Source organism: Thunnus thynnus, chromosome 4, assembly GCF_963924715.1.
Source record: "Thunnus thynnus chromosome 4, fThuThy2.1, whole genome shotgun sequence".
Classification (NCBI taxonomy): domain Eukaryota; kingdom Metazoa; phylum Chordata; class Actinopteri; order Scombriformes; family Scombridae; genus Thunnus; species Thunnus thynnus.
In genome coordinates this window covers 25,208,407-25,222,686 of record NC_089520.1, presented here as the reverse complement: position 1 = coordinate 25,222,686, position 14,280 = coordinate 25,208,407, and the positions used below count along the sequence as shown (strand labels likewise).

General features: G+C 38.5%; 1 protein-coding gene across 2 annotated transcripts in view; it reads right to left on the bottom strand.

Moving 5' to 3' along the window:
* Positions 1-14,280, bottom strand: part of chchd6b (coiled-coil-helix-coiled-coil-helix domain containing 6b) — a 57,906-nt gene that overhangs the window by 9,407 nt on the left and 34,219 nt on the right. For both annotated transcript variants that reach the window (XM_067587886.1, XM_067587887.1), the window contains exon 7: positions 5,196-5,328. In XM_067587886.1, coding sequence (XP_067443987.1) covers positions 5,196-5,328 — 133 coding nt within the window. The remainder of the gene's footprint in view (positions 1-5,195; positions 5,329-14,280) is intronic.

Genomic DNA, 14,280 nt, shown 5'->3' with positions numbered 1-14,280 from the left:
AAAAGTGAGATAGATACTCTAGTGATGTTCAGATCAAGACACTGGCAGAAAAAAGACAGATAAGCAGACAGCTGGTTTCACTGGCAGATTGATTGACAAACATAGACAGGCTGACGGAGAGTAACAGATATATACAGTAAAGTCTACATGAATTAACTCTAGAAAGTCACACATGTCAGTGGGAGCTGGGCAGAATGCAGGACTGACCCCAAACTGGACAGTTTGGGCCTACTGCAGTGATTCATGTATTGCTGTGTACACAGGATGTGTTTATCTTTAAGCGTAGGCTCACAATTTTTCAAGTCTGTCTTAAAATAACAGTAAGGTGCCCATATGAACACTGAAAGAGTTTTTGCTTGATGTAATCATTCCTCCTGTTCATACTGGCTATTAAAAGATCCCCTTAAAATGCGTTTTCAATGTAAGTGATTGAGGCCAAAATCCACATTGTGTCCACACAGTCATTTTGTGCAAAAATGCATTTAAAAGTTGATCTGAAGCTTATATGAGGCTTCAGCAGTATGAGTTAGTCAAGCGGATATCTGCTACATTTACAGTCTTTTTAGCGTAAAATTCCCTCTTTGTGTTTCCTCAGACAGTGTTTCCCTGTTGAGCTGCGGTGGAAGTGTAGCAACAAAAAGAGGGACTTTGGCACTAAAAAGACTGTAACGTTGAAAGATATCCACTTGATTTGACTAATCTGGATGGCTGAAGCTTCATATTAACTTCAGATAAACTTTTAAATACAATTTTGCACAGAGGGAGACTTGTCGATTTGGCCCCCATCACTTACATTGTAAGTGCGTTATGAAGGGATCTTCTACTGGTCAGTATGAACAGGAGAAAAAAATTTCAATGTTCATTTGGGCACCTGACTATTGTTTTAAGACAGACGTGAAAAACTGTGAATACGTCCTTTACAACTATGGCCTGAATATGACTGGAGAGAACATAGAAAATACTGGAAAACTATGACAGATGCAGAAAGATGGTGTTTGAAAGGCATCTAGCTTGCATAGAGAGAAACAATAGAGAGAAGGATAACTATATTTAAGAAAAGGGTGAACCATAAAGTATCAACTTCAGACAAAGATTAATATTGGGGGGGGGGAATACAGCATTCTCCCTTTAATCACAGGGAAGAATGCGTCTGCTTTAGAAAATCCTTACAGGCACATACAGATAACAAAAGAACAGAGTCTTTAAGCTGTCGGGAGGTTTTCACCCCCAGGCTAAAAGCTTTGCTGTCTGTTGAGTAGTCATGTTATTGTTGCACAAAGCTGAAAAATACTGCATCCAAATGTATGTTCTTTTGTAACTGACTAGCTTTTTCATCTGCACATGAACAGCCAGTTTATTTTGCTTTTTACTTAAAACAACACTGACCTCTTTCCCTCTGTAGAGTCCATCTCAAAAATATTTTGGTATGTTATTGCTGCCCTTCAATTGTAATTACAAAGTTATGAAGGGCATGTATGTCAGCTCTGTGTTAACATAATGGTATTCAAAGAGTTACATGACATATCCACCATGAAACATGTGAAGATATTTGGTTGTTGAGTTCTTTTACCTTCTGATGACACAATCATTAGTTTTTCAGAGCCAACATTTTCCAAAGAAATTTTTCATACTGTCACTCAAGTCGATATTATAGATGAGTTCAAGTCAGGTGAATGTAATTACCTACTTCACAAAAATGATCAAACCTTCTGTTCCACTATTAGAACAAGCACACATGCTCTTTGTTCAGCAAAAGGTAAAACCACCATTATTAACAGTCTAACGAAATGTTTCCTCCAGGGTCTGTAGAACATTATATTTCATAATGAAATATGATCCAGTGCTCTCTCTCTCTGTGACTAAAACTGTAGTGCATATTGCTCCCTTTTGACCCTTAACCACCTGCAGCAATGCTGAAACTTTTCCTAGTTAAACTCTTGTCCAAGTGTGCTATGCTGCCAAGCTGCTGGCTCTGTCAGATCCATTTATAGACTGGACAGCTGCCTGCGTGTCCAGTGGGGTTTTGGGACTGCCCACTCATTGCTTTTCATTAAGTCTGACGGAGAGGGAGCCTCAGGTGGGAACTCTCCTGGTCTCCCCTCTTTTTTTGACCCAGTCTCAGTCATGCAGGGATTATTCCAAGGTGCTATTTGAGCATACACATTTAAACCCAGCATTACCAAATATTTCCATAAAAACAAAAAAATATATCATAAATCCCAAAAAAGTGACAGTTTTATGGTCTTTAAGTGCTAATTTATCAATTTTATGATATAACAGTTTTTTTTTCTTGTATCTCACTCATTTTTTTTAAGTGCAGGTGTTACATTTTTCAAGAGGTGGAGTAGATTTCAGACGACAATAACTAATCTCTAGTTATTAAAAGATCTGCACTTTTTTTTCTCTATCTTCTTTTTCTGTGTGGGTTCTCACTTCCTGCTGCTTTCATTAGTACCATCTGCCTACTATTGCTCCTCCATACATGACCCTGTCCAATCCATGCCGCTTGTGTTAAAGATTAAGCAGGAGACCATAGTATAATATGGATGCAAATAATTATAGCAGCAAGAAGTTTTAAAGTAAAGCCTGACAGAGCCATTGGGAGAGTTTTCAGCTCTGAAACTACAGCTGAATATTAGGACTAGGCCTCCTAAAAGGGCCTTCCTAGGATTTTGTGTGTGATTTCGTGAGCATGTAAGCAGAACATCTTTGAATGAACATGAGAGGGATAGCACCTGCCGTGTTAGCCAAACGTAAGAGCTGACAGAGCTCCATGGCCAGCAGTGCAGATCTGAGCTAATGCACTGGCTAATGCGACAAAGTGTGCAGCGACGGGCAGTGAAAGAGGCTTTAATATGAGAAGAAGGATGCATGGAGGATGGGAACTAGGAAAGGAAGAGATGGATCAACAGTGACAGCAGCAGGAAAGATCCAAGGATGAGCAGATAACACACAAGATGGATGGATAAGTGAGAAAGAAAGGAGTGGTTATATTGGATGGAGGTAGTTTAATTCGACACTTAAATACGAGGCCTTTTACATTTAAACATTTATATCTTAAATCTGGGAACATTTATGTGCCCTTTTAAATCTTAGCTTGGGATAGAGCGCTCTTCAGAAGTCTTAAAGGTCAACTTGGAAATCCAACCATTTTTAAAAGACTAGCGCGGGTCACTCTTGAGAAGCAAGATTTCATCGCTGTTAGATTATCCCAATAAAGAAAGGTTAGACAGAAAAGATTTCAGCGATAAAATGCTTCAGATCATGACTTTCCTTTCCAGCCATTTGAAATTTTAAAAAGCCACAACTGTTAGAAATATAGGAATTTCAGATAGAAAAACTATTTTTTAACATATGAATATAGTTCAGAGCTGTCTAACAGTTTGGCCTGCGATACCAGACACAGAACAGTAATTCCTATCCTCCCTTCAAAGGCAACCATAGTGCAGAGTAATGCTTGGGCTCCAGACTAATTTCTGTAAAGGAGTGGACCTCGTTCATCCACATCAGTCAAATCCATCTTCTTCCACCTGGGTAAAAGTTAAACACTTGTCATTTCTCTTCTTCAGAGGAGAGTGTAGGGTGTAAAACTGTTTGGGTTTTCAGCCCTAGTGCCTACAACACTTTGACTCACAGAGGGATGGGTGGCATGTTGATACGTCTGATTAACAACTGACGATTATCGAATAATGTGTCGATTGTTTCCTTGATTAAACGATTAGTCCGAAAAATGTCAGAGAAACGTCGGAAAATGACAAATGTCTTGTTTTGTCCTGACCAACAACCACACACAACCCAAAAGATATTCAGTTTACGGTCAGAGAAGACTAAAGAAACCAGAAAATATTCACATTTGACAAGCTGGAATCAGAGAATTTGGACTTTTTTTTCTAAAAAAGATGACAAACAATTAATCAACTATAAAAATAGTTGCCAATTATTTTAACAGTTGACAACTAAATGACTAATTGTTGCAGCTCTACGTTCAATACAGACTGACTTTCTTTTTCATTCACTTTCCCTTTTACTTACTTTCCCTCTCGTCAATGTTTTATCTCTGTTTCTTTCTCTGCCTCTCATTCACACTCATTCTGTCAAGGATATGACTGATTTAATTAAACAAATACCTCATGCCGCACAAAGAAGAGAAAAACAACTTGCCTGTATTCTGCGTTACTGTCTATTCTTTAGTTTAAAACATAAACACTCACAATCTCAACTTATACAACACACGCTCACAAAACAAAACCAAACTCATGTACAGCACAAGCACATATGCATAGCTTTATTCCCAAAGAGCACTATCCCACTGGCAAATGGATCTTTTGAACCAGTTTAAAAAGACTGATTGCTTTTATTGTGAGCCTTTGCCTTGCTTTTATCGACCATTTAAACTGCCAAATTCACCAATTGTTGTTTTGTGCCTTTTATCTACTTTGGAGCCATATCAGTGCGTTTTGTCACGATAATAATGTGCAAATTGCCCCATTCATTATTGTTTTTTGATGGAGAAATTGGGTAAAATAAGCACTTTGTAGATAAGCGTAGGGTATGAACACTATTTGCAAAAGCATCAGCAGAAAGCAGAATGCATTTCAAAGCGCTGAATGCCAAAACTGATTTTAATACACTAATGACGGTGTAATCTTCCTATCAAAAAGTTCCAAAACACAGTGCACGGCTGGTGACTTATAAATCCGCTCAATAAGCATGTCCCATTGATTTAGCTTCCTATTTGAAGTGTCAAAGTAACCAACACGCAGATTACAATCCTCAGAAGTTAACTGATTTGGTACAAAGATTGAAAGCATTATTTGTCTCTTCACCTTTTTGTTCTACTGTCAGTGTCACTGTCATCCAGGTCTGACTAATTAACTGCTATCCCCCGGTGTTCTTTAAAAAACAGACTGGAAGAGAATTTAAAAAAATATCTTTAAAGGAAATGAAGCTACTCCCAATACGTTGGCCAAATGTGTTGCTCAGGGGGAAAGAGAGAGGAGTGCTAATGCCAAAAAACATTAAAAAAAACTAACAAATAAACAAAACAAGTGAGAAATTGATAAACTGTCACATACATATTATTACAGATTAAGACACCCACAAAAACAAGCATTTACACAAAACACTAATGCCGATGAGGACATTTTTGCTTCATTTTCTCATCCTCCACACCCACATATGAAGCCCTCACCTACCTTGGCTTGCTGGACACAGGCCATGTACTGTTTGGCCAGAATGGAGCAGTGTAGGGTCTGATGTGGGTTTTCTCTGTAACACTGGAGCACCTTGGCCTGCAGCTCAGTGCACACAGACACAGTCTGCCGGGGCCTATACAGAAAGAAACAGAGGGCAGACATGAGGGTTAGTGTGATTATAACGGAGCACTGAGCACTGACTGAGAATGTCTTCTCTCATGTGCTGAAGCCTCTCAGCTACAATCACCATCTTGTACATTTTTGACAGTTCATTAGATTGTCTATTTAACAGAGACTTGTGTTTAGAAACCTAAAACAGGTTTGTTTTTTTAACCAGGTTTCACTGCCAGTGGTTCTGCATTAATTATTCAGTATTGACAAAAACATCAACAAAAAATGACTGATTACTTAGAATTCTCCACTGTGGATTCATTGTGCAATATCGAGCCTTACAATTGATTTTATGGAATACAGGTAAACAAAATGAAGCTCCTTTTAGTAGTAATAGAAGTTTTATATTATGTTGTGCATTCCTAATATACAGAGTATTTCAACTGAATGTTATTAAAGACTTTTTCCTAGCAGCATTTTAGACAAAAGGATAAATCTAGATCGTTCAGACAAAGGACTATAAAGCTGTAAAATACCTACCTCTATGCTATCTTAAGAAAACATTAGCTTAAGTGCAGCTGTAATAACAGCAGTACAAACCTGCAGTTTCAGACTCACTCACTGATGGAAAAGATACAATGCCTATTTTTTCTAGAGACAATGTATGAAATAATCACAGGACTAACTACCAAAATAATCATAAGTTGCAAATATGACTGCTAAATTCAAATTTCAACAACATCAGGTTTGTCAAAAGAAAAAAAGAAAAGAAAACTGATTGGAGCTGGCTACATTAAATCAAGCCATAACTTAAATAAACATGACTTGAAGTTGAAACTGCAGAAACAGCAGACCCAACGATTTCTGGTTTGTGTCATTAAATCAGATGATGAGCAAAAGAAAATAAAAAACACTGTTTATGGTTTGTTTTAGTTGCAGTTGGAGAAGCTAAGATAGTTTCACAGGCTTCAAGGTGCAGCCTGTGGAGAGAAATGAATTATGCATTGACAAAGCTGCTTAGGAGTCAAAGTCAAACTTTCTTACTCACATGTACAGTACATGTGTGTAGACAAAAGCACAAAATTATTCTCTCACAACACACACACACACACACAGACACACACACACACACGTACAGGTAGTGAATGCTAATCCTACATGAGGGTAATCCTTGAGTGCTCTGTTGCTTGTGGTAATTTACCTGCTGTTGTGACAGAACTTGCAACTGGAAGGATTGGGATATGGATACGTACACACACATGCGCATACTGTACATACACACAAAGACAGCGAGACACAACTTATCATTCACAGTACTGCATCCTGTAGCAATAGAACAGAAAAGAATAGAACAGAATAGAATAGATATATAATGATAAAACAATTTCAACACAAGGTCTATCTAGTAGTTTTTAATTACATCATAATAATCATCAACGGACAGCATTTGCCCAGTTTATTCTTCCTGAGCACTTAATTAATTTTTTACTATCTCAAAAATTAACTTTAAAGCTTAAATTTTAAGCCAACATGAGAAATCCTTTAATTGCAAAGATAAACAAAAACATTCATTGGAAACTGGGCAAACTATTTGCCAATGAAGATTTTCTGATTTGATCAAAAGCTCCAAAAGAGCTACTAAATGGTCCTCAGGGGGAATGTATTTTTATTAATTCCAGTGAGTACTGAAGTTCTTTGAAAGAATTACAATTTAGGACAAAGTCAAGAGGTTGTGATATGCAGTACAACAAACTAGCGAAGCTCTGTAAACGGAACCGCACTCCCGTACATGTGCAGTGGCGTCGTCCATACAGGGAACTTCTCTCCTGAGACTGAAAACGCAATCGCTGTTATTACTCTTCTGAGCCGTTTCTAAACAAACTACCTTGACCATGATCTTTGTGGTGAAGGAACATGTCACTCAAGGCAACGGTGTGGCTCATTGATGTGTTTTTAATAGTTTTTGACAACAACGGAGGTCTTAACTAGAATATTATTGAATAAATAGAATAATAAAAAAAGATAAATCAACGCAGATGAAAATTTTAAAAAATGATCACAACCAATATTCAATTCAGTTGTAGTGATAATTTTCCTATGTGTCCTATCTGTGTGTGTGACACTAGACAAGGCCTCTTATAGACATTTGTGTACTGAAGTATTCTATAGTGCAGACCTGTGATGTGAAACATCTCAGATAGCATGGGGGGTGAGATGTGTCAACATAGATGTCAATTGTTTTTTAGATGTTATCAATTTTCAGGCTGCATGAAACACTGAACGGTAAAGAAGCGAGAGCCAATGACAGAGAGAGGAAGAGAAAAAATTAGTGTTCAATTTGATAAGGAGACGCATGACTTCATTTGACATGATGGGACATGCCTATTTATTTTAGGAAGCTGACCACCTGACATTCACATACTCAATCATGCGCGCCCACACACACACACACACACACACACACACACACACATACACACACACAAAGAGAAAGCTGCCCCCATGCCATCCCTCAAAGCAATTACAGAATCATGCATCCTTCACATATGAATGAGCTCAGTAGTCCCTGCCTTCACTGACAAATACACACAATACATTTTGTGACCACATGTGTGTGAATTGTGCTTTGTAAAAGCACTTCATGTATGTGTGTGTGCGTGCGAGATAAACTATATGCACAGAAGAAATTTCTCTGCACTGGTATGTGTATTGTGTAGCCTGTGTGTGCTTGCATGTGCAGTGGAGGGTAGAGCGACAGGATTAAATAAATCACTGGTGGTGAGAATATTCATGAAAAGAGAAGTGAATGCAACCTGAGAGAGAGAGAGAGAGAGAGAGAGAGAGAGAGAGAGAGAGAGAGAGAGAGAGAGAGAGAGAGAGAGAGGGAACTTGACAATGACGTATTAAATGACAAATAACCCTTGCAGCTTGCATGGACAAACAGTAACCCATGGCAACCATCACATTTTACCTCTGCCACACTGTATGGTGCCACGCCACTCACTGCTCAGGATGCCAGTTGAATGTTAGTGCTCTTTGCTTAAGGTCTGACAGTCATTCAGTTGGGACACTGATAAAGTGCTATCAGGGTCTATATAATTCACTAGTTGCTATTAATAAGAGTGGACCAGAGTTTCAATTATGTTAAAGCAAACTGAATACACTGAGGTGTTGGCCTGAGTTATTATTAAATCACTTAATAGCCTTGAGGTACGTGATATAGGATTTGGGGCTGAATGGCTCTTTACATTACATCCACATGAAGGGATTTGCAGCTTTTAAAAACAGAGAATTTGTATACACTGACAATGTGTTGTTGTGTTAGTTAGTTCAAAATCTATTGCCAAGAGTTTCAATCACATGATTAAAATTATACCACTGGTTGATGTTTGACTTCGCACTCTGACAGCTGGTTGGCATTCTGAATTACTCCCTAAGAGTAGGAGATAACAGCAACAATAGCCCCAAGGTATTAATCCAAGCTCAAGTTAAAAAAAAAAAAAAAAAAAAAAACTAATTCTTTTCTCTATTCAACAAGAGAAACTTTCTGATAGCGGGAGTGTTTTAATAATGGAATCTGAAGCAGAAAATTGCCTCTGCTAATCTGCACCAACTGCCTCGTTTGACTGAAATTAAAGGTGAGCTCTTATTAGAAAAACATTAGCCACCCCAGCTAGTTTGATAGCTAACTTTTGCAGCGAAAAGAAGCAAAACAACACTCCAATTGCTTTCTGCCTGTGACGTTTTGCATAAATATGTGCAGAGTTGGAGGGGGGGGGGGGAGATTAGGCTCAAATCGTTAAAGTTTCTCATTACTTTTTGTCTCACCTTGGCAGCGTGTGGTTTTTATGAAGAGAGCTCAAGTTCTGCGCTGCTGCAAAGCGTGACATTGGGGAATAAAGCAATAAGAAGAAAAGGGAAAGACCGTAAGGGCATGGCATTTTATTATTCTCTCTGTCTAAGTTGGTGTTGTTTGTGTTGGTGTGTGTATGTGTGTGCCGTGTGAACGGTTATTAATGTATGATGACAAGGATTTGGGTTCCTTTAAAGCAGCAGCCATGGCATTGTATTTTTGGTTTTTAATATTACACTGAGTGGAGGAGAAGAGAAGAGAGGATCAAAGATGTCATGGCTGGGGTGAGATCAAAAGGAACGAAGGAGCATCCATCTTGTATTGTTAGAAGCTTTGTCAAGCTTTTATGATACTGCCATAAGGATAACATTCACAACATTACATTTCACCTCGCAGAAATATTACTTGCAGAATCACATAAAAATCTGAACTACAGATTTAGTTCATAAAGCCTCTGAAGGTCTGTCTGAGGACTGACATAACTCAGGAGCTATGATTATCCTGGTAGTTATAATAATCACTTATCCTACCTTTGCTAAGTGATGCAGCAAACCTAAATCCTAAGCCCTCATGTGACAATATGACAACACAAAACTTCACAAGTTTAATCTCAACTCCTCCAAAACAGTTATAAAGTCTCTGTCTCAAATGGGAATAGCAATCAAAAACAACTACAAGCCATGGAGCGAAGACAGACAGAACTCCGCCCGTATCTTCATACGCTGACAGCTGAAGTGCTGAAAGGAGATAGGAATGTAGGAGAACAATTCGCACTCTGTTAGCCTGGCTGATTGATCCCCACCAAACTCACTTTGTGGGAATATAAGGAGAGAGAGATGGGAGGGGATAAGGAGAGTGTTTCATTAAAACAGGTGACATGCGGGAACAAGATAAGGTGCACATGTGCACGTGTATTTGTGTGTGACATCTCATCTCTGATAACTTTTCAATCAGGAGAACTTGTGGTTGGACGACTCACTCGAATTGTGGGTGATGTGGGGTGAGACATGCTCTTTGGAGCGTTGCACCGCTATCGCCTTCCATCAATAGCCTTTTTATCATCAACAATTTCAATTCCAGTTTGTGTCATTTAATTTGTAAAGTTCTTTTCTTTGAACAACTTCACTTTTCTTTTAAAAAACAGTGTAGCTTTCAAATCCGTGCAGCACAAAGTGTAATGCAGTATGTGTGCACAAATCATTTTTACACAATGAAATACTGTCATCACATTAATCTCTTACTTTGGCTCTCATGGAGAATAGTGTATTTATAACACCTGCTGCATGTAACACGGCTTGGCTGAATGAGTGTTAGGTAAGCTACTGCCTTTGAGATGCTGTTTGTCCTCTGTTGTCCTCTCTGCCATTTAGTCATTCCATCACTACATGATTTTATGATGCTTACGTTCCTATTAGAGGTCTTCACAGTTCCAAAATATTGGGCCTAATCTGAAATCGACCTGTAGAAAATCTAGCCGATGTGCATAAAACAATCTTCGATTAAAAACAAGAGACCCAGTCCCAAAGGTTCCCCTCCATCTTGTCAAAAAACTAAATTTTCTCATGTGACGATTATGACACACCATGTTATCTGAGCTGATATGGGGACTACTTAAATCCAGTTAGAATTTACATATAGAGGCATGGATCCAAATCACTGGATCAATATTGGTGCCGATACTGATCTTAATAAGTGGATTGGTTATCGTCATCTGCAATTAAATACAGTTACTTTGTCATTATAAAATTATAAATATCAGTGTTTCTGCTATCAGTTAAAAATCATTCAGTCACAGCAGTGCTACATCTCTAGCCTCATGTTCCCACATTAAAATGATCCTGATGAGTTTGACACAATATGGTATAAAGATTTTAAATTTGGGAAAGAGAGAGGCATCAAATCAGGAATCGGTATTGATAGATTCCCCTGAATCGAGGAATTGATATTGGGAGAGAAAAATGTCCAATCAGTGCATCCCTTGAATTTAACGTATTGATACCTGAGACCTGCAGCAGTACAACAAATTTTTTGGACCTAACTCCAGTTGTAGGTCTTGTCTCTGTTACTGGGACCACAATGGGCCCTTGAAGACCTCTAGTTTCTAAACCAGTTTCAATAAAATTGTGTATTTTTCCTGTAATGGGACATAGACTAAATATGATTTTTATTTACATCAACATAAAGGCAATGGCCTGATGAAAATCTGCTTTTTAATGCAGCAGTGAAAAAGACAACACAGTGACCAGTGCTGTGGTGAATTTAGGCTTGTGGATAAATGAATCAGAATTGTTAGGACAGACTTGTCTAACTCCTCACCTATCTAAAACAGCACATACCATTAAATCTGACCTTCCTGTGATTGTAATCTTGCACAGGAGTGTTTGTGTGTGTATGTGTTTCTTTATATATATATATATATATATATATATATATATATATATATATATACTACACAGAATTCCCGAGGCAGTCAAAGAGACAGAGTGTGTACAGTAAGTGACTGCAGCCTTCTATCTTAATGGTAAATCTTTGTTGGACCACAGTGCACACAGGCCCTGTGTCTAGTAATGACTAGCTGTCTACTACTTTGGGTGGGTGGCACAGAGATCCTTACAGTAAACTTACCTGTCTGTGTCACTAATTGGACACGCTACACACATACACACAAGAACAGACACATATACTGTACAGAATAAAGAGGATATAACAAACCCACATGAAAGTAGGCTTGTAACTACAAACTGTCAGCAGTTACTTCATGGTGAATCCTCACACAGACATCCACCTGAGGTTCACTTAGGTTCTGTCTTTGCTAACACTTTCAGGGTAACAAGGTTTTTTTTTTTTAAGAGGATTAATGGATTTTTAGATCTTAAAGTAAGCTAAGCTGTAATGTTGTGGGTCTCTTAGGTGTGACATTTTTGGGGAATATGGGTAATCTGATACCCCAAGGCAAAGCTAATGGATGAACACCTCTAAAATGCCTCATGTACTTGAGCAAGGCAAGTAGCAAATGGCACAAGATAACGTTTTACCACTCACTATGTCTCCACTCAAGGATAATGTTTTAGAGAGTGTGACCTGCCCGATGTAGGAAAAAGAGGTAATATCCCAGGTGCCTTCCACCTTGGTGCCCTGCGATTAACAAAGTATCCTTCTCAGGCAGCTTTCAGCTTAAACTTTTTCACTCAAGCTATTTGGGGCTGGTCCTGAAGTCACAGCTAGGAAACAGCCAAAGTGGAGTTACTGTAACTGTCTATAGACAACTGGAAATGGCTAAAAGGAATTTAAACATGTATTGGTGGTGTACAACTAATCCAGAGCACTATAGTTGATAGGCGTCTGCTCAAATAGGGTTATAGGGTAAAGCTGTTCTCTTACACTCCCTTCATAAGCTACCAATCATGCCTTTATGAAAATTTAAACCTTAGTGCTGGTTAGTAGACACGTCACCTTCTCCAACAATTCATGATGTGCCCTGGTCTGGTCTTTTTACATATAAAAATCTCTCCCAATTCTCTCTCCATAATCAGCCAATGTGTTGACTTGCATAGTCATCTATATAGATGTGTAGGTCAGGTGTAACATTACAGTGTAACCAAATCAACCAAAACAATTCCACTGAAACAGAAGACAGAAGCTCTAAGATTATAGAAGCCAATAAGAAAAGACAGAATTAAGAGAGTGAGATAGAAAAAGAAAGTTAAAATTAGGAAAATGAGGCAATGAGAGGCAGATTTAGAAGAAGAATTGGAGACAGAGAGATACAAAGACAGAAGAAAAAGACATACTGTAGCTACATAATGTGTTGGACTGTTCTGCAGCCCCCCTACTGCTCCCCCTCCCATCAGCAGTGGGTAAATAGAATAATTACTGGGTGGTCAGTGTAGTGTGAAATGACAGCGTGACCACAGCACAATGAAACGCTGCCCAAATGCTGACAGAACATGATGAGCACATGGCTGCCTGAATACAAAGTGTGCCTGTATGTGTGGCAGAGATAGAAAGGGAAAATCGGGAGTGAACGTTTATGTGCGTGCAAGTGAGTGTGTGTGTGTGTGTGAGCACTGAGAAATAATGAGCAACACATTGTAGGCAGGACAAAATGCTCTTCCTTCGGCAAACTTGTGCTGAATTGATCTTCTAACCTCTTCCATGCAGCTATGGACAATAGCAAATCCTTGCTAATGTAATCATTTGGACAAAATTTTGGACTTGAATTGTATGCTGTTGAATTCAATGGACCAGCCAGGTGCATGAAGATGGTAGTGTCGTGGATGAGGTCACTGACCACCATAGAGTGCAAAACTGGCAAAAAAAACCAAGTACCTATTTTTTCTCTCACAGTTTCAAGGAATGCACTACACTGTGTGCTACTACACTACATACCTTACACTCCACGACACGACACTGCTGACGACACAATAATAATAACATTCATACTGTGTATTTTTGTTTAGGACCGCTATGTGTTACATTGTGCCTTTATTTGACAGTTAAAATTACAGAGAAGGGGATGCTGACAGTCCAGATTTGAAGGTTTCCTTTTCATGGTATAACACCTTAACTCACTCAGCCCCACCATGCAAAATAACAAACTAATGCAGCAAAAATGTAAATTGACACAGTATCATTTCCCACCATGTTACAAAATGACAATTGTTGAGAATCCAATTACCACATAATGAACTGAGCCACAAATTTACTCTACCTTCATCATCCAATGGAAAGACTGATCAACTACATGTGTATAATCTGTAGTTGTAGCACAAACTGCAAGCAAAGTAGAGGGAAAAAACTGTGTTCAAATTAACAGTTACTATTTCTTCATTTACAATTTATCTTTTCAGATATTGTTATTAAAATATCAATTAAAAAAACGTACAACTAAAATTATTACTGTTCTGTAGGGAGGATTTCCTCATTTCTCAGTGCTGTGTTTTGCTGCGTTCCAGTTGGAGCTCATGACATTTGGATACATTTCACACTGCTGGCAGTAGGATGGAAATAGGTGGCTCCTACATTATGATCCATACAGGTTTTGTCATGAAGATGTTTAATTTTCACTTGAGTCCACGTTTTAATGGTGTACAGTACGACATAAGAGTGGGGGCTTTATGT